This window comes from Rutidosis leptorrhynchoides, chromosome 2 (assembly GCF_046630445.1).
Source record: "Rutidosis leptorrhynchoides isolate AG116_Rl617_1_P2 chromosome 2, CSIRO_AGI_Rlap_v1, whole genome shotgun sequence".
NCBI classification, from domain to species: Eukaryota; Viridiplantae; Streptophyta; class Magnoliopsida; order Asterales; family Asteraceae; genus Rutidosis; species Rutidosis leptorrhynchoides.
Window position 1 is genome coordinate 336809827 of NC_092334.1, and position 27780 is coordinate 336837606.

At 34.7% G+C, this 27780-nt stretch overlaps 1 protein-coding gene across 1 annotated transcript; it reads left to right on the forward strand.

Moving 5' to 3' along the window:
• The first annotated feature begins 3776 nt into the window (after nucleotides 1–3776).
• LOC139888851 (uncharacterized) lies at nucleotides 3777–4892 on the forward strand. The gene is made up of 2 exons (XM_071871833.1): nucleotides 3777–3980; nucleotides 4065–4892. Exons 1-2 carry the CDS (start codon nucleotides 3777–3779, stop codon nucleotides 4890–4892), a joined length of 1032 nt encoding a protein of 343 aa, XP_071727934.1.
• The last annotated feature ends 22888 nt before the right edge of the window (nucleotides 4893–27780 follow it).

Below are 27780 nucleotides of genomic sequence, written 5' to 3' on the forward strand. Positions count from 1 at the left end.
GTATTATTTACTCTAATAAAATCTGTTAAATATATTTAAATATATAAAATGACTATATTTAAGTTATATATTAAACATGTATAGATTTTGGAAATCATTTTGGGTCAAGTTGACTTTTGTTGATTTTTGCATGATAATCTCGAGCATTAGGATTGTGATACACTATGACTTGACTTAGCTTATTAGACATATATTTGAACAACATATACTTAATATAGGTTCGTGAATCTGAGGCCAACCTTGCATTTGTTCAATGCCGTCATATGTATTTTTACTACAAAATACAGTATAGCGAGTTTCATTACTCCCTTTTTAAATGCTTTTGCAATATATATTTTTGGGACTGAGAATACATGTGCTTTTATAAATGTTTGACGAAATAGACACAAGTAATCAAAACTACATTATATGGTTGAATGATCGAAATCGAATATGCCCCTTTTAGTCTGGTAATCTAAGAATTAGGGAACTGGCCCCTAATTGACGTGAATCCTAAAGATAGATCTATCGGGCCTAACAAGCCCCATCCATTGTTGCGGATGCTTTAGTACTTCGAAATTTATCATGTCCGTAGGATGTCCCGGAATGATGGGGATATTCTATACGCATCTTGTGAATGTCGATTACCAGGTGTTCAATCCATATGAATGATTTTTTATCTCTATGTATGAGATGTATATTTTTTTTGGGTAAAGGGATCACCCGGCGAAAATATTATAAATATGAAAAAACCGTTGCAAAGCAACGACTATAGGACAGGCCCTATAGCCCCACGAAAGAACCAACAAACAAACAATCAAGACATAGAACAACCAAGGTAAACCAGCCAACAAACAAAGCAAGAAAAGAAAATTAGGGAATCTTCCAGTCTTCTTTCATCAGAAGGACCGTAGCTGAATTCTTGAGATGTATATTTATGAGAAATGGAAATGAAAATCGTGTGGTCTATTAAAAATGATGGAAATGAATATTGATGATAAACTAATGAACTCACCAACCTTTTGGTTGATACTTTAAAGCATGTTTATTCTCAGGATTGAAAGAGATCTTCCGCTGTGCATTTGCTCGTTTTAAAGATATTACTTGGAGTCATTCATGGCTTATTTCAAAAGACGTTGCATTCAAGTCGTTGAGTTCAATAAAGATTACGATTAAGTAAATGACAGATTAGGTCATTTATAGTTGGATATTATGAAATGGTATGCATGTCTGTCAACTTTCGATGAAATGAAAGTTTGTCTTTTAAAACGAATGCAATATTTGGAAAATGTATCATATAGAGGTCAAATACCTTGCAATGTAATCATATGTTATTGTATTCGTCCTTATGGATTAGGACGGGTCGTCTAATGTGGTATCAGAGCGGTGGTCTTAGCGAACTAGGTCTTGCATTAGTGTGTCTAACGGATAGTTATTAAGATGCATTAATGAGTCTGGACTTCGACCGTGTCTTCAAGTCAAAAGTTTTGCTTATCATTTTTGTCGGAAATTACAAGCTTATCATTCTTAGTCTAGACACATCTTACTGCATTGATTGCATGAATAGTGTATAGACAAAATTCATATCTTAGCATATCTGCAACTGTAAACTTTGCCTGACATATCCCGTAAATTTCTCCGTAATCTACGAAATCTTTTGTTCTATATATATATATATATATATATATATATATATATATATATATATATATATATATATATATATATATATATATATATATATATATATATATATATATATATTATATATATATATATATATCGGCTTGTACGGACGGATAGGGTTCTCGCCGATCCCAATTTCTATAAGGTACCAATTTCGACCATCTTCCCTGTTTAACCTTTAATCGTGCAATTAACTGTGCTCTGAGGTCGTAGTAACAAGTTTAGAATGGGAAAGAATAAAAAACAACCGCAAGTATCAACATCTAGGGTTTTACGCAATTGCAAAATCGAAGTGGATGAGAATGACAGTGAAAGTTCTGACTCGTCTCTAGATATTGAATCAAAACATATAAAACCGACTAATTTTGTAAACCCTAATTTGTTTTTAACGGATGAATATGTTGCTACTACTTATGGTATACATGAGCATGATGAGAATGATCGAAAAAAAGATGATGATGAGTTTGATAAAATCAGTGCTCACACTTTAGTTGAAGAATCTATTGGAAGCATTCATTCTGAGCAGGAGCATGACCTTGAATTCCCTCACCTATCAGAAGATAAAATCAAGAACAATACCCCTGTTAAGGTAACTATTAATGAGACGGAGGAGAAAGCAGCAACCCCGCCAGACAAGTCTTATCTTAATGCTGCAGGAGGTAACAATTCAAAACAAAAAGTGAATTTTCGTTTTATTGAAACTGCAAACCATGATGATGTGGATGTGTTAATACCAATGGAATCTATTCTTGAGGCCTCGAATAGATATAAACATACTTTTTATGGTTATTTCCTTGGACAAAGATTGCCATTCCCGGTGGTGAAATACTACGTGATGAATACGTGGAAGAAATTTGGCATCGAAAAAATGATGATGAATGCGAAAGGGTTCTACTTTTTTAAGTTTGAATAGGAACAAGGTATGTTATATGTGATGGAGAGTGGCCCTTGGATGATACGTAATGTCCCAATTATTCTTAATACTTGGACACCGAATGTATCGTTGTCAAAAGAAGATCTCACAAGGGTTCCAGTATGGGTGAAAATTTTCGACGTTCCACTAGCTGCTTTTACTGATATTAGCCTGAGTGTAATAGTGTCAAAAATTGGAAAGCCAATAATGCTTGACTCTTATACATCTTCTATGTGTGTGGAATCATGGGGAAGACCGAACTATGCGAGGGCAATGATTGAGGTTGAAGCCGAAAGTGAACTGAGGGAAACTTTGACAGTTGGAACTCCTAACTTATCAGCGAATAATAAGACGGTAGAAGAAATTCGTATCGAGTACGAATGGAAGCCTCCTCGATGCGCTTGTTGCAAAGTCTTTGGTCATAGGGATGCCCAATGCCCGAAAGCTATAACAGTCGAACCAAATACTGTGGTAATAACTAGCGATGGATTCAAACAAGTGACTAAGAGGAATAATACAAAGAAAGTGGGGGCATCTGGAGTTCATCTTAATAATGCTAAACCAAAATTTGTATACAGGCCAAAGTCAAAGAATGTTTCTGATCCAAATCGCCCTGTTACAGGTGGTACAAAAATAGTTAATATTGAGAATCCATTTGGGGTGTTGAATGATTATTCTGAGGATGAAAACATTAATAATTTAGAGAAAAGGGAAGATAAGGATCAGGAGGTAGAACCAGGTATTGGCGAAACAGATAAATTTATGTCATCCAAGAAATATTCTGAGGGAGCAAGCACTCCTGGTTTAGATGGTTTAAATGGTAAATATCGCCTCATGGAATATAAGGGGGTTGAACCGCCTCCCTAAGCAAAGTGAGGTTCAAGATGTAGTTTCGAGTAATAAGCTTAGTATTTGTGCCATTCTCAAATCTCATGTAGCTATTGATAAATTGAGTCGGGTTTGTAGTTCGGTTTTCCCTAGATGGAGTTGGTCGTCGAATAATAGCGTCTGTGTTCGGGGTACTCGCATAATTGTTGGGTGGGACACTGATGTTGTTCAGCTTATGTTTTTAGCTATTTCAGATTAGGTTATCCATTGCCAAGTTAGATCAATTCTAGATGACAAAAGTTTCTTTCTTACTTTTGTGTACGCTGCTAACGCATACACTCAGCAAAGGCCTCTTTGGAGGGAGTTAGAAATGCATAATCGCTTCATTATGGGCAACCCTTGGGTCATGATGGGTGATTTTAACGCTGCACTATTCTTAGAAGACTCCTCTGCTGGTAGTTCTAAAGTGACTATTGCTATGCGAGAATTTCAAGAATGTGTAGAGAAATTGCATATGGAGGATGTTAATCATGCGGGTTTTCGATACACTTGGAACCAAAGACCCAATGCGGAGGTTGGTTAGTTGAAGAAAATAGATCGTGTTATGGCTAATAATGCTTTTATTTCTAGTTTTACAGATGCCTATGTTCTTTTTCAGGCATACCGAATTTCGGATCACTGTCCAGCCATATTGAAGTTTGCTCAGATGGATGACAATAAACCGAGGCCATTTAAATTAAGCAATTATATCACGGATCATGAAAAATTTCGAGACTGTGTTAGTGAAGGCTGGAAAGTTGAGATTAAGGGTCACAAGATGTTCAAAGTTGTAAAAAGGATGCGTCTTCTAAAAAAGCAGATGAGAAAACTTATGTGGAGTAAAGGTCATTTACATAATAATGTTGATTTGATAAGACGTGAGCTGGATGATATTCAATCTTTATTGGACAAAAATCCTGAATGCCAAGATACAAGGAAGCAGGAGAGTGTTACTCTAAAAAAATATAACGAAGCCATATATGAAGAAGAATGTTTTCTAAAGCAAAAGTCGAAAGTCGAATGGCTTCGTGCTGGTGATAGTAACACAAAATATTTTCATAATGTGGTTAAAGGGCGTAATCATCGAAGCAAGATACACGCTATAGAAAACCAGGATGGTATGTTAGTAGAAGGCCGAGATGTTTGCAATGTGGTTTTAGAGCACTACAAAAAAAAATTTGGTAAGCAGGACACGTGTAGTCCAATTCTTGACACTAGTTCATTGTTTGTTAATCATGTCAGTAATCAAAAAGCCACAGAAATGGTGTCTGTGGTGTCTACTGAGGAGATCAAAAGTGCAATGTTTGATATTAATGACGTCAAATCTCTGGGCCCGGATGGTTACTCCGCCGCTTTCTTCAAAAAAGCATGGGAAATTATAGGTGAAGATGTAGTCAAAGCCATTAAGGATTTTTTTCAAGAATGGGAGGATATTGAAAGAGATTAACCATACTCTTATTACCCTTGTTCCGAAGGTTAAAACCCTACTAAAGTGACAGAGTTTCGTCTGATATCCTGCTGTAATGTTATATATAAATGCATTAGCAAAGTCATAACCAACCGGTTGAAAAACAGTTTGGATGAAATTGTGAGCGACAATCAGTCAGCGTTTGTTCCTGGCAGAAGGATCTCAGACAACCTTCTTCTTACTCAGGAAATTATGGAAAATTACCATCTAAATCGTGGAGTCTCAAGATGTGCATTTAAAGTTGACATTCAAAAGGCGTACAATACTGTAAGTTGGGATTTTCTAAAGGCATGTCTAGAAGACTTTGGCTACCCTACGAAAATGATTGATTGGATTATGAACTGTGTCACTACTGCTTCATACTCTATTAACTTAAATGGGGATATACATGGGTACTTTCCGGGTAGGAGAGGTCTTAGGCAAGGGGACCCGTTGTCTTCATACCTCTTTACGATAGTTATGGAGGTTTTGTCTTTGATGTTGAGAAGAAAAGCTATGAATGAGGAGGGTTTCATGTACCACCCGAAATGTGAACATTTCAAGATCATTAATTTATGTTTTGCAGATGATCTTTTCCTATTTGCTGCAGCAGACACTACCTCGGTGAAGGTCATTCGAGATGCTCTTGAGGAATTCAAATGTTGTTCAGGTTTGACTCCGAGCCTCCTCAAGAGTATCGCTTTCTTTGCTAATGTCTCTAATTCTCTTAAGGAGGCAATTTTGTCCATTTTACCTTTTGAGGAGGGCTAATTACCCATCAGATATTTGGGTGTTCCGTTAGTTTCATCTCGTCTTTTTTACTGTGACTGTAAGATTCTAGTAGAGAGGGTGAAACGAAAAATTGAAGATTGGAAAAATAAGTTTCTTTCTTTCGCTGGGAGAGTTCAACTCGTTATCTCTGTTTTAACCTCTATGCATGTTTATTGGGCTTCAGTGTTTATTCTCCCACAAGCCATCATAAAAGATATAGAAAAATTATTACAGGGTTTCTTATGGTGTCAAGGCAATATGAAAAAATGGAAGGCTAAGGTTAAATGGGATGATATTTGCCTTCCCAGGGATGAAGGGGGTCTTGGTATTAAACGTTTGAAATATTGGAATGTAGCTCTTATATCTTCTCATATATGGAGTATTGTATCCCATAAAGAATCTTTGTGGGTGAAATGGGTGCATGCATACCTTCTTCGAAAACACTCATTCTGGGATGTCCCAATTAGAGCGGATGCAAGTTGGAGTTGGTGTAAGCTATTGAACTGTAGAGATGTTATTCATAAATATATGGTATATAACATTGGAAATGGATCAACGTATCTAGCTTGGTTTGATAATTGGAGTAAAATTGGGCCGCTAATTGACACTATCTCTTGGCGTGACATCAATGCGGCAGGGTTTGAACACTATGCTCGAGTTAAAGATTTAATCATAAACGATTCGTGGTCATGGCCTGCTTTTTGGTTAGAGAAATATCCAGCTCTCTCCACAATAGTGGCCCCTATACTTACTGTTGCAATGGATCGATTAAATTGGAAGGGAAATGATGGTTCTATCCAACGGTTTCAGTCAGTAATGTTTATGAGGCAATAAGACCTGCAGGAAATCTTGTTCGTTGGTTTGATGCAGTATGGTTTTCAAATTGCATCCCTCGACATGCTTTTATTCTTTGGCTTCTTATGAATCAGAAATTGAAAACCCAAGACAAGCTTAAAGAATGGGAAACGTACCAAGGCCAAGTGCTCGTATGTCCTCTATGTTTGGAATGTTAAGACTCCCATCGACACCTTTTTTTCGATTGCAGATACTCGAGAAATGTTTGGGTTCGTATTCAACAATTTTCGGCTGAGTTGAGCTCATTTGACTGGGCGATCGTGGTTAATACTATTGTTGGGTTTAACGCGAAAAAGTGTGGAGCAGCTCTTGTTGCCAAATTATTGTTTGCAGCGGTAGTATACTTTATATGGTAAGAGAGAAACTCAAGACTATTCAAGGAAATGAGACGAGCAACAAACGACCTTTTTGAAGTGATCTACTCTTCTGTTCGGCTAAAACTCCTTTCGGTTCGGTTTAAAGAGACGTCCAAGATTAAGCAGCTTAGAATTGCTTGGAAGATTGATTAATGCTTAGTTATTTAGCTACTGCTTTTTGTTTGCCTTGTTTGTGTTAGGCTTGGTTGGTTTCTTGGCTTTAGGGCTCTCCTAAAGCAGTTGTGCTTTTTGTTCTTGTATCCTATTCTTTTATTATCTTTAATATTTAATAAAAGTTCATCGGGGTAACCCTTTACCCAGAAATATATATATATATATATATATATATATATATATATATATATATATAGATATTCTATGTAATTAGAATACCATCCGATAGCCAGAAATCATTTCATATCGAAAAATCCTTTATTCAATCGTACGAAATGGAACTCGCTACTAGTTCAAGTCCCTTGGATTCTGATATGGAGTTTCACTCGAGCTCCGAAAGCAGTGTGACCAAAATGGATCAACCAATCAGCCATCATCTATTCTGGATGAATTGGGGATGGGTTCGAAGCCTACTTAATCATTGGAGACAAGAAGAAGGCGATCCCTTCCATCCACCACATTGCCCTCTTGGCGAAGAACCTGAAGCACTTACCGGCGAACCTGTCTGAAGTACCATTTTCTCTCTTATTTCCAGAGTATCTCGTCACGATTATATACTATCTCACATTCTAGATCTTATTCATCTGCTCGTTCGAACCACCAATCATACAGGTGTAATAGAAGAAGTCAACGAGCTTCGCGCTCGGGTAGTGACTTTGGAAAATATGGTGCAAAGGTTACAAGCACCAGCAGCATCACCGGCATCAAAAGTACCACCATCATCAACACCAACAGTATCATTATCACCACCAACAACAACATCCGTATCCCACACTTCAACATCACAATCTGTACCTCGAGCATCAACGTCATATGTACCATAGATACCAAGGAGTACCAACAACAATAACCGATGAAGTATTAATTCATAACTTCATTGGAGAAACATTTTGCGACAATTATGAAATCTCTAAATTCTTAGAGATTATCTATTCTAGCCCTAACCATAAATCATATGAGTGGACCAAAATGATAGAAGGAAGAGTAGAAACCCTGACAAGTATAGTGCGTGATTTACAAGCTAGACTTGTTTTACCAGCAGCATCAACAGTACCATCAGCATCACCAGCACAGTCAGTGCCGTCAGCATCATCAGCACTAGCATCACCTATAACATCACAAGCTCCGCCAGTTCAAGAATCACTGTGGACATCATTACGAATCAACAACGAGTATATTGTATCAATGAGTTATGAAGTATTAACTCATTTCCACCGAAGAATTTATATGTATATCTTATATATATAAATTTTGGAAACCATAGTATATCTTTTCATATTAAGCTATTATGAATAAATTGAATAAGGGTAGATACTACTCGGTTAATTCATATTTCTAATATGCAATGATATACATCCTTCGTTAACGACTTAACCATTGTTAACTACAATCTCTATTCCAAACTCAATGAATTCCAATTCATAATAAATTAAGTGTATTAATCAATTACATGTTTGATGTTATACTTTCATTTTTGATATACTCAAAAATTTCTAGACAACATCATTGTACCTTGCGAAGTTCACAAGAATTCCACGAACACCGACATCATTCACCGAGTAAATATCAATAAAAATGAATAATGAATTATTGATTCATAATTTCATTTACGTTGAAGTGATAATCCACGAAGATTACGAAATTTCTAAAGTTTTAGAGATTATTCATTTCTAGTTCCAGCCAAAAATCAAATGAGTTTAATTTAATATTAACTCATTAAATCTGTATTACATCTGAAGAAAATATACATATGTTTTCATAAAGACTGTGATAAAATTCTCTTGTACAAAATATTACTTGTGAAACTTTTAACGGGTAAGTAATACCCGAGAGATATATAAATTCACAATTCATATGTTACACTGTACATTCTTTGATTCTGATTGAGCAATCATTAACTATACTCACTACTTACACAGCGATGCACATTCTTTATAGAAATCAAAACAACCATCCTTATCCAAATTTGATTACGTATTCTGACTTTGACAAATCAAAATTTAATTCAAAGTTTAACAGAAGACATCACTCTTAGATCCCTACATCTTTCAAGGCTATACTTTGACTTCAAAACTGTGCTAGGACATCATTTATATTCATAAAACCCAGAAAAGTATTTGTATCATTCAAAATCCTAGAACATCATATGAATATTAACGATTAAAATCTATGTTCGAATCCCTCGAAATTCCTGAAGACACTTCAAATAATGAATCATCGAGATGATGATCCAACCACATGTTACCCATAGTCATGCAGTTGAAAAACTCTCGAAACCAAAGTCATAGTTCAACACGTATCCGTGTCAAACCCTTTGGCATTTATTAGCAAAAATAACTTTGCAATTCCTTTCAAAAATAACAAATTTTTTCACAGCTCCAGCAAGTCAACTTCGACTTTTCAGTCAAAACAGTCTTATTATAACCTCGATATATACGTTGCCCTTTTGTCATTGTTACCGGAGAACATTTTATATCTCACCACATTAGCAATAAACTTACCAACAACTTCACTGATCTTTGACTTTCCAAAAAATCATTATATTTATCGAAACCCCATCATTTACTCATCCGCATCTTGTAACAAGAATTGTCATGCCAATTACTGGGAATCAGCAATCAGTATTTTGAAATCTTGCAGCATGTCTACGCCAACAGTTATATGTGTACATATAACGTCTATCTCTTAGACTTATATACTTCGAATGTGAAGTTTCTGAAAAACACCCCAATCTACGAATTAGTTCTCTGAATTTTTGGAAAAGTTAAATGAAGCAGCAGAAACTGTAACAATCGTAACAGTTAAAAGTTTGATGATAAAAAATAGTGTGTTGGCAAAGCTCAGAAAAAGAGAAGGTTTGGAACTGGAAAACGGATTAAGCAAACCATGAAAGAGGCTGTGGACAAATCACAACGAATAAATCTGCCTTCAAAGAATCCAAATGATTCAGTGTCTGCTGAAGTCTTTAGCGAATACCTTACTCCTGACTCTAAACCTTTACGGACAAATCTTCATCATCATCCATCGATGTTAGAAATTCTTAGATATCATCATATCTTTCATTATAAATATCTTAGATATTTCTGAAGATATCTTCATAACTATTGTTATCCGAAATCATTTATCTCTTCGCGCTATCTGTGTTACATCATAAAAGAAACTATTTTAGTTTCTAAATTCCGAAACCTTCGAGTTTAAAATATGAATGTTTTTGAAGTAATGTTGGGAACTGAAGCATGATTTAGTATAATATAATAACACTTGATCAACGTGATTATATTACAGTAAGTCACGCTGAGTTTCTAAATAGAATGTGATGATTCACAGATCATAACGTCATCATGTGCCATGTTACATGACTCTTGTATTCTACTTAAACTCTAAACATATCAAGAAAATATTTTCTTGATGATTCGGTCTTTTTCGAGGTATTCTGGTAATTTGACAAATTGTAAGATCATGTTTACCCAGAAGATTGAGACACCATCTAAAATGGCGAGACGCCGTCCTGTTGTGAAGGGTTGGACGCCATCCATATTAACTGGCGGGCCAGCTGTCTTGTTTTTAGACATTACAAATGGGTATTTTGGTAATTTCACTTTGTGGATGAATTTAAGGCCCTAGATCAGTTTTGGAGCACCATTTACTCCATCTCCAACAACCACACCTCTTCCAATTCAATTTAGAGAGAAAAGGGTTTCTAGAGTGAGAGAGCTCAAATCAAGGTAGAAGAAGGTCGAATCGGGTTTAAGTGCGAGTTCTAAAATTGTTCATCAAGTCCCTAGCTACATTTTGATTGTAGTGGTAAGTCTTAACCTTGATTTCCTTGTTTTAATCGTTTAAGGGTTAGGGTTAGAGATGAACATAAAACCCATTTATTAGTGATTTGGGGGTATTTGGGTAAGTTTGGGTCATGAGTACTCAAAGGTGACTAACCTAGGGTTTTGAAATGTTAAATTGTGCTTATGGGTCTTAAATGATAGTAAATCGCTAGCACACTTAGAGTTTAAAGTGAATGAGTGTATTTGGGTATGATAGTGACCCAAATGAGTGTGTTAACCTTGAAATAGGTCAAATGAGTCTTTGATGACCTTGGTGGGTTAATGGGTGCGAAAGTGTGATAACCTTGTGTTAAAAGGTGTATAAGACCATAATTGAATAGTTAGTAAGGATTTGACAAAATCCCGACCTAGTGTTAGAATGAATGGTGCAAATGGGTCACGTTTGCACTATGGTCCAAATGGCACTTGTATGGTAAGTAAGTTGGTTGATTAACTTGAATGTATGATTGATATATGTGCGTAATGTATTAGGTACTTTGCTTTGAAGAGTACGGAAGTGTAATCATCACCGATGTGTTAAGGTGAGTGGAATAATTATATGCGTAGGTATATAATGTATTTATTTGTTATAGCGTGAGATGTGAAGTGTCAATGTGCTAAGACACCATATTTCACGTGACGAGTGAAGTGTCGATGTGCTAAGACACCACTCAAAGTAATAGGATGTGTGAAGTGCCGATGTGTTAAGACGCCACCCGGAGTGAAGTATCGATGTGCTAAGATGCCACTCCAAGAAGTTAATGAATGATGTGCCGACATGTTAAGACGCCATCCGGGGTGAAGTATCGACGTGTTAAGATGCCACCCGGGGTGAAGTATCGATGTGTTAAGATGCCACCCGTGGGATTAGTGTACGACATGTTAAGTGTAGTGACCCGAACTTTTCCATGTTTATATATATTAATTGAGATTGATATTTACATGATTAAATGTTTCCAACATGTTAAGCAATCAAACTTGTTAAGACTTGATTAATTGAAATATGTTTCATATAGACAATTGACCACCCAAGTTGACCGGTGATTCACGAACGTTAAAACTTGTAAAAACTATACAATGACATATATATGGTTATATATATAGTTAACATGTTTTTATTATAAGTATGTATCTCATTAGGTATTTTAACAATGAGTTATATACATAAAAATGAGACTATTAATTTAAGAAACTCGAAAACGATATATATAACGATTATCGTTATAACAACGTCTTACTAGGTACATATGAATTATATTAAGATATTGATACACTTGGTTAATTATGTTAAATGATAAGTAAATATATTATTAAGTGTATTAACAATGAAATACATATGTAAAAATAAGACTACTAACTTAATGATTTCGAAACGAGACATATATGTAACGATTATCGTTGTAACGACATTTAACTGTATATACATCATACTAAGATATATTACATATCATAATATCATGATAATATAATAATTTAACATCTCATTTGTTATAATAAACAATGGGTTAACAACATTCAACAAGATCGTTAACCTAAAGGTTTCAAAACAACATTTACATGTAACGACTAACGATGACTTAACGACTCTGTTAAAATGTATATACATGTAGTGTTTTAATATGTATTCATACACTTTTAAAAGACTTCAAGACACTTATCAAAATACTTCTACTTAACAAAAATGCTTACAATTACATCCTCGTTCAGTTTCATCAACAATTCTACTCGTATGCACCCGTATTCGTACTCGTACAATACACAGCTTTTAGATGTATGTACTATTGGTATATACACTCCAATGATCAGCTCTTAGCAGCCCATGTGAGTCACCTAACACATGTGGGAACCATCATTTGGCAACTAGCATGAAATATCTCATAAAATTACAAAAATATGAGTAATCATTCATGACTTATTTACATGAAAACAAAATTACATATCCTTTATATCTAATCCATACACCAACGACCAAAAACACCTACAAACACTTTAATTCTTCAATTTTATTCATCTAATTAATCTCTCTCAAGTTCTATCTTCAAGTTCTAAGTGTTCTTCATAAATTCCAAAAGTTCTAGTTTCATAAAATCAAGAATACTTTCAAGTTTGCTAGCTCACTTCCAATCTTGTAAGGTGATCATCCAACCTCAAGAAATCTTTGTTTCTTACAGTAGGTTATCATTCTAATACAAGGTAATAATCATATTCAAACTTTGGTTCAATTTCTATAACTATAACAATCTTATTTCAAGTGATGATCTTACTTGAACTTGTTTTCGTGTCATGATTCTGCTTCAAGAACTTCGAGCCATCCAAGGATCCGTTGAAGCTAGATCCATTTTTATCTTTTCCAGTAGGTTTACCCAAGGAACTTAAGGTAGTAATGATGTTCATAACATCATTCGATTCATACATATAAAGCTATCTTATTCGAAGGTTTAAACTTGTAATCACTAGAACATAGTTTAGTTAATTCTAAACTTGTTCGCAAACAAAAGTTAATCCTTCTAACTTGACTTTTAAAATCAACTAAACACATGTTCTATATCTATATGATATGCTAACTTAATGATTTAAAACCTGGAAACACGAAAAACACCGTAAAACCGGATTTACGCCGTCGTAGTAACACCGCGGGCTGTTTTGGGTTAGTTAATTAAAAACTATGATAAACTTTGATTTAAAAGTTGTTATTCTGAGAAAATGATTTTTATTATGAACATGAAACTATATCCAAAAATTATGGTTAAACTCAAAGTGGAAGTATGTTTTCTAAAATGGTCATCTAGACGTCGTTCTTTCGACTGAAATGACTACCTTTACAAAAATGACTTGTAACTTATTTTTCCGACTATAAACCTATACTTTTCTGTTTAGATTCATAAAATAGAGTTCAATATGAAACCATAGCAATTTGATTCACTCAAAACGGATTTAAAATGAAGAAGTTATGGGTAAAACAAGATTGGATAATTTTTCTCATTTTAGCTACGTGAAAATTGATAACAAATCTATTCCAACCATAACTTAATCAACTTGTATTGTATATTATGTAATCTTGAGATACCATAGACACGTATACAATGTTTCGACCTATCATGTCGACACATCTATATATATTTCGGAACAACCATAGACACTCTATATGTGAATGTTGGAGTTAGCTATACAGGGTTGAGGTTGATTCCAAAATATATATAGTTTGAGTTGTGATCAATACTGAGATACGTATACACTGGGTCGTGGATTGATTCAAGATAATATTTATCGATTTATTTCTGTACATCTAACTGTGGACAACTAGTTGTAGGTTACTAACGAGGACAGCTGACTTAATAAACTTAAAACATCAAAATATATTAAAAGTGTTGTAAATATATTTTGAACATACTTTGATATATATGTATATATTGTTATAGGTTCGTGAATCAACCAGTGGCCAAGTCTTACTTCCCGACGAAGTAAAAATCTGTGAAAGTGAGTTATAGTCCCACTTTTAAAATCTAATATTTTTGGGATGAGAATACATGCAGGTTTTATAAATGATTTACAAAATAGACACAAGTACGTGAAACTACATTCTATGGTTGAATTATCGAAATCGAATATGCCCCTTTTTATTAAGTTTGGTAATCTAAGAATTTGGGAACAGACACCCTAATTGACGCGAATCCTAAAGATAGATCTATTGGGCCTAACAAACCCCATCCAAAGTACCGGATGCTTTAGTACTTCGAAATTTATATCATATCCGAAGGGTGTCCCGGAATGATGGGGATATTCTTATATATGCATCTTGTTAATGTCGGTTACCAGGTGTTCACCATATGAATGATTTTTATCTCTATGTATGGGATGTGTATTGAAATATGAAATCTTGTGGTCTATTATTATGATTTGATATATATATAGGTTAAACCTATAACTCACCAACATTTTTGTTGACGTTTTAAGCATGTTTATTCTCAGGTGATTATTAAGAGCTTCCGCTGTCGCATACTTAAATAAGGACGAGATTTGGAGTCCATGCTTGTATGATATTGTGTAAAAACTGCATTCAAGAAACTTATTTTGTTGTAACATATTTGTATTGTAAACCATTATGTAATGGTCGTGTGTAAACAGGATATTTTAGATTATCATTATTTGATAATCTACGTAAAGCTTTTTAAACCTTTATTGATGAAATAAAGGTTATGGTTTGTTTTAAAATGAATGCAGTCTTTGAAAAACGTCTCATATAGAGGTCAAAACCTCGCAACGAAATCAATTAATATGGAACGTTTTTAATCAATAAGAACGGGACATTTCAGTTGGTATCCGAGCGTTGGTCTTAGAGAACCAGAAAATTTGCATTAGTGTGTCTTATCAAGTTTGTTAGGATGCATTAGTGAGTCTGGACTTCGACCGTGTTTTCTTTAAAAATGATTGCTTAACATTTTTGTTGGAAACTATATATTTTTAACATATGAATATTATGTGATATATTAATCTCTTAACGTGTTTGATATTATGTGATAGATGTCTACCTCTAGAACAAGTCCCATTGACTCACCCAATAATAATGAAGAGTCAAATGTAAATTGGAATGATTCGTGGACTGATTCACAAGTTCCCGAAGAGGAATCGGAAGAAGAGTCGGAACCGGAAGAAGAATCAGAACCGGAAGAAGAATCGGAACCGGAAGAAGAAATAGAACCGGTGGGGGAAATAATAAAACGGTTAAGTAAAAGAGAATCCTCAACCAACCGACCAAGGTTAATTATGGTCAATGGTGTTTCCACCAAGGAAGCAAAATATTGGGAGGATTACAAATTCTCCGATGAATCGGATTCCGACGAGAATTCCGATGATGTTATAGAAATTACCCCAACTGAATTTAAAAAGGCAAAAGAAAATAATAAGGGAAAGGGCATAAAAATAGAGAAATCTAATTCCAACCCCGATGAACTTTATATGTATCGTCAACCCCCGAAGTCCTTAAGTTGTAACAATGACCCGGGAACCTCTAAACCACCAGGTTTTTCTAAACCGTTGTGGAAAACGACAGTTAGTATTAGGGGAACATCATATATCCCTAGAAACTTGGCAAAACGAACCAAAATCGAAGAAGAAGAAATGAGCGAGTCGGAATAAGATAGTTGTATTCGTGTGGTGTAATATATGTAATATAGTGTGCTTATGCTTTATGATATATGTAAAAATTGCTTGTATTAATAAGTATTTTTTTTATGAATCTAACTCTTGTCTATTTTACAGTTTAAAAACACAAAATGGATAGACAACCCAATATTTTAAGAGACCTACCCGGAGACATGATTGATGAAATCTTGTCTAGAGTCGGTCAAAATTCCTCGGCACAACTATTTAAGGCGAGATCAGTTTGTAAGACATTCGAAGAACGTTCCAAGAATGTCTTGGTTTATAAGAGACTTTTGTTTGAAAGATGGGGGATATCACATTGGGAAACCCATAAGTTACGATGTGTTTACTTTGACGCATATATTGCGGGGAAACCAAATGCTATTTTACGCAACGGGTTAAGAAATTATTTTGACTCAATATATCCGAATATTGGACTTCGTGATTTAGAAAAAACGGCTAACATGCAACATAAAGAAGCATGTTATGCTTACGGATTAGTAATGTTCGCTTCTCACCAAAGTGAGAACAAGAACATCGGGCTACAACTATTAAACAAAACGTTTCCACAAGTGACGGAGTCGGTAATTGGGGTAAGAAATGAGGTTTTTAGATTGTTACGGGACTGTTGGACATTATGTAACCCTCGTCCTTTTGACGACATTACAACACGTTGTCTTATCAACGGCCATAACGGTTATGTTCCACAAGACCAAGGATGGGAAGTAATCCTAGTAAAACCAGAATGCATGACTTGTTTCTGGACGTATGAATTACGTGTCTTTATTGTAGTGACCCGAACTTTTCCATGTTTATATATATTAATTGAGATTGATATTTACATGATTAAATGTTTCCAACATGTTAAGCAATCAAACTTGTTAAGACTTGATTAATTGAAATATGTTTCATATAGACAATTGACCACCCAAGTTGACCGGTGATTCACGAACGTTAAAACTTGTAAAAACTATATGATGACATATATATGGATATAGATATAGTTAACATGATACTATGATAAGTAAACATATCATTAAGTATATTAACAATGAACTACATATGTAAAAACAAGACTACTAACTTAATGATTTTTAAACGAGACATATATGTAACGATTATCGTTGTAAAGACATTTAATGTATATATATCATATTAAGAGATATTCATACATGATAATATCATGATAATATAATAATTTAAAATCTCATTTGATATTATAAACATTGGGTTAACAACATTTAACAAGATCGTTAACCTAAAGGTTTCAAAACAACACTTACATGTAACGACTAACGATGACTTAACGACTCAGTTAAAATGTATATACATGTAGTGTTTTAATATGTATTTATACACTTTTGAAAGACTTCAATACACTTATCAAAATACTTCTACTTAACAAAAATGCTTACAATTACATCCTCGTTCAGTTTCATCAACAATTCTACTCGTATGCACCCGTATTCGTACTCGTACAATACACAGCTTTTAGATGTATGTACTATTGGTATATACACTCCAATGATCAGCTCTTAGCAGCCCATGTGAGTCACCTAACACATGTGGGAACCATCATTTGGCAACTAGCATGAAATATCTCATAAAATTACAAAAATATGAGTAATCATTCATGACTTATTTACATGAAAACAAAATTACATATCCTTTATATCTAATCCATACACCAACGACCAAAAACACCTACAAAAACTTTCATTCTTCAATTTTCTTCATCTAATTGATCTCTCTCAAGTTCTATCTTCAAGTTCTAAGTGTTCTTCATAAATTCCAAAAGTTCTAGTTTCATAAAATCAAGAATACTTTCAAGTTTGCTAGCTCACTTCCAATCTTGTAAGGTGATCATCCAACCTCAAGAAATCTTTGTTTCTTACAGTAGGTTATCATTCTAATACAAGGTAATAATCATATTCAAACTTTGGTTCAATTTCTATAACTATAACAATCTTATTTCAAGTGATGATCTTACTTGAACTTGTTTTCGTGTCATGATTTTGCTTCAAGAACTTCGAGCCATCCAAGGATCCATTGAAGCTAGATCCATTTTTCTCTTTTCCAGTAGGTTTATCCAAGGAACTTAAGGTAGTAATGATGTTCATAACATCATTCGATTCATACATATAAAGCTATCTTATTCGAAGGTTTAAACTTGTAATCACTAGAACATAGTTTAGTTAATTCTAAACTTGTTCGCAAACAAAAGTTAATCCTTCTAACTTGACTTTTAAAATCAACTAAACACATGTTCTATATCTATATGATATGCTAACTTAATGATTTAAAACCTGGAAACACGAAAAATACCGTAAAACTGGATTTACGCCGTCGTAGTAACACCGCGGGCTGTTTTGGGTTAGTTAATTAAAAACTATGATAAACTTTGATTTAAAAGTTGTTATTCTGAGAAAATGATTTTTATTATGAACATGAAACTATATCCAAAAATTATGGTTAAACTCAAAGTGGAAGTATGTTTTCTAAAATGGTCATCTAGACGTCGTTCTTTCGACTGAAATGACTACCTTTACAAAAACGACTTGTAACTTATTTTTCCGACTATAAACCTATACTTTTTCTGTTTAGATTCATAAAATAGAGTTCAATATGAAACCATATCAATTTGATTCACTCAAAACGGATTTAAAATGAAGAAGTTATGGGTAAAACAAGATTGGATAATTTTTCTCATTTTAGCTACGTGAAAATTGGTAACAAATCTATTCCAACCATAACTTAATCAACTTGTATTGTATATTATGTAATCTTGAGATACCATAGACACGTATACAATGTTTCGACCTATCATGTCGACACATCTATATATATTTCGGAACAACCATAGACACTCTATATGTGAATGTTGGAGTTAGCTATACAGGGTTGAGGTTGATTCCAAAATATATATAGTTTGAGTTGTGATCAATACTGAGATACGTATACACTGGGTCGTGGATTGATTCAAGATAATATTTATCGATTTATTTCTGTACATCTAACTGTGGACAACTAGTTGTAGGTTACTAACGAGGACAGCTGACTTAATAAACTTAAAACATCAAAATATATTAAAAGTGTTGTAAATATATTTTGAACATACTTTGATATATATGTATATATTGTTATAGGTTCGTGAATCAACCAGTGGCCAAGTCTTACTTCCCGACGAAGTAAAAATCTGTGAAAGTGAGTTATAGTCCCACTTTTAAAATCTAATATTTTTGGGATGAGAATACATGCAAGTTTTATAAATGATTTACAAAATAGACACAAGTACGTGAAACTACATTCTATGGTTGAATTATCGAAATCGAATATGCCCCTTTTTATTAAGTCTGGTAATCTAAGAATTAGGGAACAGACACCCTAATTGACGCGAATCCTAAAGATAGATCTATTGGGCCTAACAAACCCCATCCAAAGTACCGGATGCTTTAGTACTTCGAAATTTATATCATATCCGAAGGGTGTCCCGGAATGATGGGGATATTCTTATATATATGCATCTTGTTAATGTCGGTTACCAGGTGTTCACCATATGAATGATTTTTATCTCTATGTATGGGATGTGTATTGAAATATGAAATCTTGTGGTCTATTATTATGATTTGATATATATAGGTTAAACCTATAACTCACCAACATTTTTGTTGACGTTTTAAGCATGTTTATTCTCAGGTGATTATTAAGAGCTTCCGCTGTCGCATACTTAAATAAGGACGAGATTTGGAGTCCATGCTTGTTTGATATTGTGTAAAAACTGCATTCAAGAAACTTATTTTGTTGTAACATATTTGTATTGTAAACCATTATGTAATGGTCGTGTGTAAACAGGATATTTTAGATTATCATTATTTGATAATCTACGTAAAGCTTTTTAAAACCTTTATCTATGAAATAAAGGTTATGGTTTGTTTTAAAAATGAATGCAGTCTTTGAAAAACGTCTCATATAGAGGTCAAAACCTCGCAACGAAATCAATTAATATGGAACGTTTTTAATCAATAAGAACGGGACATTTCATTTATTGCCTTTGCTGAACGACTTGTGTACTAGCTAGAATTATCTTCACAACTATCTTGTATCAAAGTTATTGTGTGCTATATTTCATGCTTTATGTAAAATAAGCGGTATTGTAAGTTTGTAAAATATTGTATAAAAGTTTGAACGCGAAATATTATTATAATCAGTTTTCATATAGAATTGTAGTAGTTGAATTGTATATTAGCTACTAAGTATGAACTTAACGGGTAGGTACTACCCGAATTTAAACTTATAAAATGCTAATATGAAGAAAAAGCTTTTATAAATGAGTTCATATTATGCTACGAAATACTATTAACTACTCTTAATATTCTGTATGATTAACTTGTTCCATTTGACTATTTTGAAGGAAATGACACCGACTACTCGACACACCGTGAATATGAATGAAGAGGAATTCCGTACTTTTCTAGCTTCAAACATAGCCGCGGTACAGGCTGCGCTACATACCAACAATAACCTTGGATCTAGCAGTACAGGAAATCGTGTAGGATGCACCTACAAAGAATTCACTGCCTGCAAACCTTTGGAATTTGATGGAACCGAAGGACCGATCGGATTGAAATGGTGGACCGAGAAGGTCGAATTGGTGTTTGCCATAAGTAAGTGTATTGAAGAGGACAAAGTGAAGTACGCTACGCATACCTTCACAGGTTCTGCGTTAACATGGTGGAATACCTATCTAGAGCAAGTGGGACAAGACGATGCGTACGCACTACCGTGGTCAGCATTCAAGCACTTGATGAACGAGAAGTACCGTCCCAGAACCGAGGTCAATAAGCTCAAGACAGAACTTAGAGGGTTACGAACCCAAGGATTTGATATTACCACGTACGAAAGACGATTCACAGAATTGTGCCTATTGTGTCCGGGAGCATTCGAAGATGAGGAAGAGAAGATCGACGCGTTTGTGAAAGGATTACCGGAAAGAATCCAAGAAGATATAAGTTCACACGAGCCCGCCTCCATACAACAGGCATGTAGAATGGCTCACAAACTAGTGAACCAGATTGAAGAAAGAATTAAAGAACAGACTGCTGAAGAGGCCAATGTGAAGCAAGTCAAAAGAAAGTGGGAGGAAAACGGTGATAAGAATCACCAATACAACAACAACAGCAATTACAACAATAATCGCAACAATTATCCCAACAATCGCAACTACAACAAACGGCCCAACAACAACAACAACAACAACAATAACAACAGCAACTACAACAATCATCCCAACAACAATAATAACCGCAACAACAACAACAATCAGAAGCAGCTATGCCAAAGGTGTGAAAAGTATCACTCGGGGTTCTGCACCAAATTTTGCAACAAGTGTAAAAGAAATGGTCATAGCGCAGCGAAGTGTGAGGTCTACGGACCAGGGGTTAATAGAACGAAAGGAACAAATGGTATCGGAACGAGTAATGGCGGAGCAAGTAGTGTCAGAGCAAGTTATGCCAATGTAGTTTGTTATAAATGTGGAAAACTGGGCCACATTATTAGAAATTGCCCGAACCAGGAGAACACGAATGGACAAGGTCGCGGAAGAGTTTTCAATATTAATGCGGCAGAGGCACAGGAAGACCCGGAGCTTGTTACGGGTACGTTTCTTATTGACAATAAATCTGCTTACGTTTTATTTGATTCGGGTGCGGATAGAAGCTATATGAGTAGAGATTTTTGTGCTAAATTAAGTTGTCCATTGACGCCTTTGGATAGTAAATTTTTACTCGAATTAGCAAATGGTAAATTAATTTCAGCAGATAATATATGTCGGAATCGAGAAATTAAACTGGTTAGCGAAACATTTAAGATTGATTTGATACCAGTAGAGTTAGGGAGTTTTGATGTGATAATCGGTATGGACTGGTTGAAAGAGGTGAAAGCAGAGATCATTTGTTACAAAAATGCAATTCGCATTATACGAGAAAAAGGAAAACCCTTAATGGTGTACGGAGAAAAGGGCAACACGAAGCTACATCTTATTAGTAATTTGAAGGCACAAAAACTAATAAGAAAAGGTTGCTATGCTGTTCTAGCACACGTCGAGAAAGTACAAACTGAAGAAAAGAGCATCAATGATGTTCCCATTGCAAAAGAATTTCCCGATGTATTTCCGAAAGAATTACCGGGATTACCCCCACATCGATCCGTTGAATTTCAAATAGATCTTGTACCAGGAGCTGCACCAATAGCTCGTGCTCCTTACAGACTCGCACCCAGCGAGATGAAAGAACTGCAAAGCCAATTACAAGAACTTTTAGAGCGTGGTTTCATTCGACCAAGCACATCACCGTGGGGAGCTCCTGTTTTGTTTGTCAAGAAGAAAGATGGTACATTCAGGTTGTGTATCGACTACCGAGAGTTGAACAAACTTACCATCAAGAACCGCTACCCACTACCGAGAATCGACGACTTATTTGATCAACTACAAGGCTCGTCTGTTTATTCAAAGATTGACTTACGTTCCGGGTATCATCAAATGCGGGTGAAAGAAGATGATATTCCAAAGACTGCTTTCAGAACACGTTACGATCATTACGAGTTTATGGTCATGCCGTTTGGTTTAACTAATGCACCAGCTGTGTTCATGGACCTTATGAACCGAGTGTGTGGACCATACCTTGACAAGTTTGTCATTGTTTTCATTGATGACATACTTATTTACTCAAAGAATGACCAAGAACACGGTGAACATTTGAGAAAGGTGTTAGAAGTATTGAGGAAGGAAGAATTGTACGCTAAGTTTTCAAAGTGTGCATTTTGGTTGGAAGAAGTTCAATTCCTCGGTCACATAGTGAACAAAGAAGGTATTAAGGTGGATCCGACAAAGATAGAAACTGTTGAAAAGTGGGAAACCCCGAAAACTCCGAAACACATACGCCAGTTTTTAGGACTAGCTGGTTACTACAGAAGGTTCATCCAAGATTTTTCCAGAATAGCAAAACCCTTGACTGCATTAACGCATAAAGGGAAGAAATTTGAATGGAATGATGAACAAGAGAAAGCGTTTCAGTTATTGAAGAAAAAGCTAACTACGGCACCGATATTGTCATTGCCTGAAGGGAATGATGATTTTGTGATTTATTGTGATGCATCAAAGCAAGGTCTCGGTTGTGTATTAATGCAACGAACGAAGGTGATTGCTTATGTGTCTAGACAATTGAAGATTCACGAACAAAATTATACGACGCATGATTTGGAATTAGGAGCGGTTGTTTTTGCATTAAAGACTTGGAGGCACTACTTATATGGGGTCAAAAGTATTATATATACCGACCACAAAAGTCTTCAACACATATTTAATCAGAAACAATTGAATATGAGGCAGCGTAGGTGGACTGAATTATTGAATGATTATGACTTTGAGATTCGTTACCACCCGGGGAAGGCAAATGTGGTAGCCGATGCCTTGAGCAGGAAGGATAGAGAACCTATTCGAGTAAAATCTATGAATATAATGATTCATAATAACCTTACTACTCAAATAAAGGAGGCTCAACAAGGAGTTTTAAAAGAGGGAAATTTAAAGCATGAAATACCCAAAGGATCGGAGAAGCATCTTAATATTCGGGAAGACGGAACCCGGTATAGGGCTGAAAGGATTTGGGTACCAAAATTTGGAGATATGAGAGAAATGGTACTTAGAGAAGCTCATAAAACCAGATACTCAATACATCCTGGAACGGGGAAGATGTACAAGGATCTCAAGAAATATTTTTGGTGGCCGGGTATGAAAGCCGATGTTGCTAAATACGTAGGAGAATGTTTGACGTGTTCTAAGGTCAAAGCTGAGCATCAGAAACCATCAGGTCTACTTCAACAACCCGAAATCCCGGAATGGAAATGGGAAAACATTACCATGGATTTCATCACTAAATTGCCAAGGACTGTAAGTGGTTTTGATACTATTTGGGTAATAGTTGATCGTCTCACCAAATCAGCACACTTCCTGCCAATAAGAGAAGATGACAAGATGGAGAAGTTAGCACGACTGTATTTGAAGGAAGTCGTCTCCAGACATGGAATACCAATCTCTATTATCTCTGATAAGGATGGCAGATTTATTTCAAGATTCTGGCAGACATGACAGTAAGCATTAGGAACTCGTCTAGACATGAGTACTGCCTATCATCCACAAACTGATGGGCAGAGTGAAAGGATGATACAAATGCTTGAAGACATGCTACGAGCATGTGTTATTGATTTCGGAAACAGTTGGGATCGACATCTACCATTAGCAGAATTTTCCTACAACAACAGCTACCATTCAAGCATTGAGATGGCGCCGTTTGAAGCACTTTATGGTAGAAAGTGCAGGTCTCCGATTTGTTGGAGTGAAGTGGGGGATAGACAGATTACGGGTCCGGAGATTATACAAGAAACTACCGAGAAGATCATCCAAATTCAACAACGGTTGAAAACCGCCCAAAGTCGACAAAAGAGCTACGCTGACATTAAAAGAAAAGATATAGAATTTGAAATTGGAGAGATGGTCATGCTTAAAGTTGCACCTTGGAAAGGCGTTGTTCGATTAGGTAAACGAGGGAAATTAAATCCAAGGTATATTGGACCATTCAAGATTATTGATCGTGTCGGACCAGTAGCTTACCGACTTGAGTTACCTCAACAACTCGCGGCTGTACATAACACTTTCCACGTCTCGAATTTGAAGAAATGTTTTGCTAAAGAAGATCTCACTATTCCGTTAGATGAAATCCAAATCAACGAAAAACTCCAATTCATCGAAGAACCCGTCGAAATAATGGATCGTGAGGTTAAAAGACTTAAGCAAAACAAGATACCAATTGTTAAGGTTCGATGGAATGCTCGTAGAGGACCCGAGTTCACCTGGGAGCGTGAAGATCAGATGAAGAAGAAATACCCGCATCTATTTCCAGAAGATTCGTCAACACCTTCAACAACTTAAAATTTCGGGACGAAATTTATTTAACGGGTAGGTACTGTAGTGACCCGAACTTTTCCATGTTTATATATATTAATTGAGATTGATATTTACATGATTAAATGTTTCCAACATGTTAAGCAATCAAACTTGTTAAGACTTGATTAATTGAAATATGTTTCATATAGACAATTGACCACCCAAGTTGACCGGTGATTCACGAACGTTAAAACTTGTAAAAACTATACAATGACACATATATGGTTATATATATAGTTAACATGTTTTTATTATAAGTATGTATCTCATTAGGTATTTTAACAATGAGTTATATACATAAAAATGAGACTATTAATTTAAGAAACTCGAAAACGATATATATATAACGATTATCGTTATAACAACGTCTTACTAGGTACATATGAATTATATTAAGATATTGATACACTTGGTTAATTATGTTAAATGATAAGTAAATATATTATTAAGTGTATTAACAATGAAATACATATGTAAAAATAAGACTACTAACTTAATGATTTCGAAACGAGACATATATGTAACGATTATCGTTATAACGACATTTAACTGTATATACATCATACTAAGATATATTATATATCATAATATCATGATAATATAATAATTTAACATCTCATTTGTTATAATAAACAATGGGTTAACAACATTCAACAAGATCGTTAACCTAAATGTTTCAAAACAACATTTACATGTAACGACTAACGATGACTTAACGACTCTGTTAAAATGTATATACATGTAGTGTTTTAATATGTATTCATACACTTTTAAAAGACTTCAAGACACTTATCAAAATACTTCTACTTAACAAAAATGCTTACAATTACATCCTCGTTCAGTTTCATCAACAATTCTACTCGTATGCACCCGTATTCGTACTCGTACAATACACAGCTTTTAGATGTATGTACTATTGGTATATACACTCCAATGATCAGCTCTTAGCAGCCCATGTGAGTCACCTAACACATGTGGGAACCATCATTTGGCAACTAGCATGAAATATCTCATAAAATTACAAAAATATGAGTAATCATTCATGGCTTATTTACATGAAAACAAAATTACATATTCTTTATATCTAATCCATACACCAACGACCAAAAACACCTACAAACACTTTCATTCTTCAATTTTCTTCATCTAATTAATCTCTCTCAAGTTCTATCTTCAAGTTCTAAGTGTTCTTCATAAATTCCAAAAGTTCTAGTTTCATAAAATCAAGAATACTTTCAAGTTTGCTAGCTCACTTCCAATCTTGTAAGGTGATCATCCAACCTCAAGAAATCTTTGTTTCTTACAGTAGGTTATCATTCTAATACAAGGTAATAATTATTTCAAGTGATGATCTTACTTGAACTTGTTTTCGTGTCATGATTTTGCTTCAAGAACTTCGAGCCATCCAAGGATCCATTGAAGCTAGATCCATTTTTCTCTTTTTCAGTAGGTTTATCCAAGGAACTTAAGGTAGTAGTGATGTTCATAACATCATTCGATTCATACATATAAAGCTATCTTATTCGAAGGTTTAAACTTGTAATCACTAGAACATAGTTTAGTTAATTCTAAACTTGTTCGCAAACAAAAGTTAATCCTTCTAACTTGACTTTTAAAATCAACTAAACACATGTTCTATATCTATATGATATGCTAACTTAATGATTTAAAACCTGGAAACACGAAAAACACCGTAAAACCGGATTTACGCCGTCGTAGTAACACCGCGGGCTGTTTTGGGTTAGTTAATTAAAAACTATGATAAACTTTGATTTAAAAGTTGTTATTCTGAGAAAATGATTTTTATTATGAACATGAAACTATATCCAAAAATTATGGTTAAACTCAAAGTGGAAGTATGTTTTCTAAAATGGTCATCTAGACGTCGTTCTTTCGACTGAAATGACTACCTTTACAAAAACGACTTGTAACTTATTTTTCCGACTATAAACCTATACTTTTCTGTTTAGATTCATAAAATATAGTTCAATATGAAACCATAGCAATTTGATTCACTCAAAACGGATTTAAAATGAAGAAGTTATGGGTAAAACAAGATTGGATAATTTTTCTCATTTTAGCTACGTGAAAATTGATAACAAATCTATTCCAACCATAACTTAATCAACTTGTATTGTATATTATGTAATCTTGAGATACCATAGACACGTATACAATGTTTTGACCTATCATGTCGACACATCTATATATATTTCGGAACAACCATAGACACTCTATATGTGAATGTTGGAGTTAGCTATACAGGGTTGAGGTTGATTCCAAAATATATATAGTTTGAGTTGTGATCAATACTGAGATACGTATACACTGGGTCGTGGATTGATTCAAGATAATATTTATCGATTTATTTCTGTACATCTAACTGTGGACAACTAGTTGTAGGTTACTAACGAGGACAGCTGACTTAATAAACTTAAAACATCAAAATATATTAAAAGTGTTGTAAATATATTTTGAACATACTTTGATATATATGTATATATTGTTATAGGTTCGTGAATCAACCAGTGGCCAAGTCTTACTTCCCGACGAAGTAAAAATCTGTGAAAGTGAGTTATAGTCCCACTTTTAAAATCTAATATTTTTGGGATGAGAATACATGCAGGTTTTATAAATGATTTACAAAATAGACACAAGTACGTGAAACTACATTCTATGGTTGAATTATCGAAATCGAATATGCCCCTTTTTATTAAGTCTGGTAATCTAAGAATTTGGGAACAGACACCCTAATTGATGCGAATCCTAAA

Coding starts and splice junctions, on each gene's coding strand:
- LOC139888851 (XM_071871833.1), top strand. CDS start 3,777: ATGCATAATCGCTTCATTATGGGCAACCCTTGGGTCATGATGGGTGAT. Junction 3,981..4,064: donor ACCAAAGACCCAATGCGGAG/GTTGGTTAGTTG, acceptor GTTCTTTTTCAG/GCATACCGAATTTCGGATCA.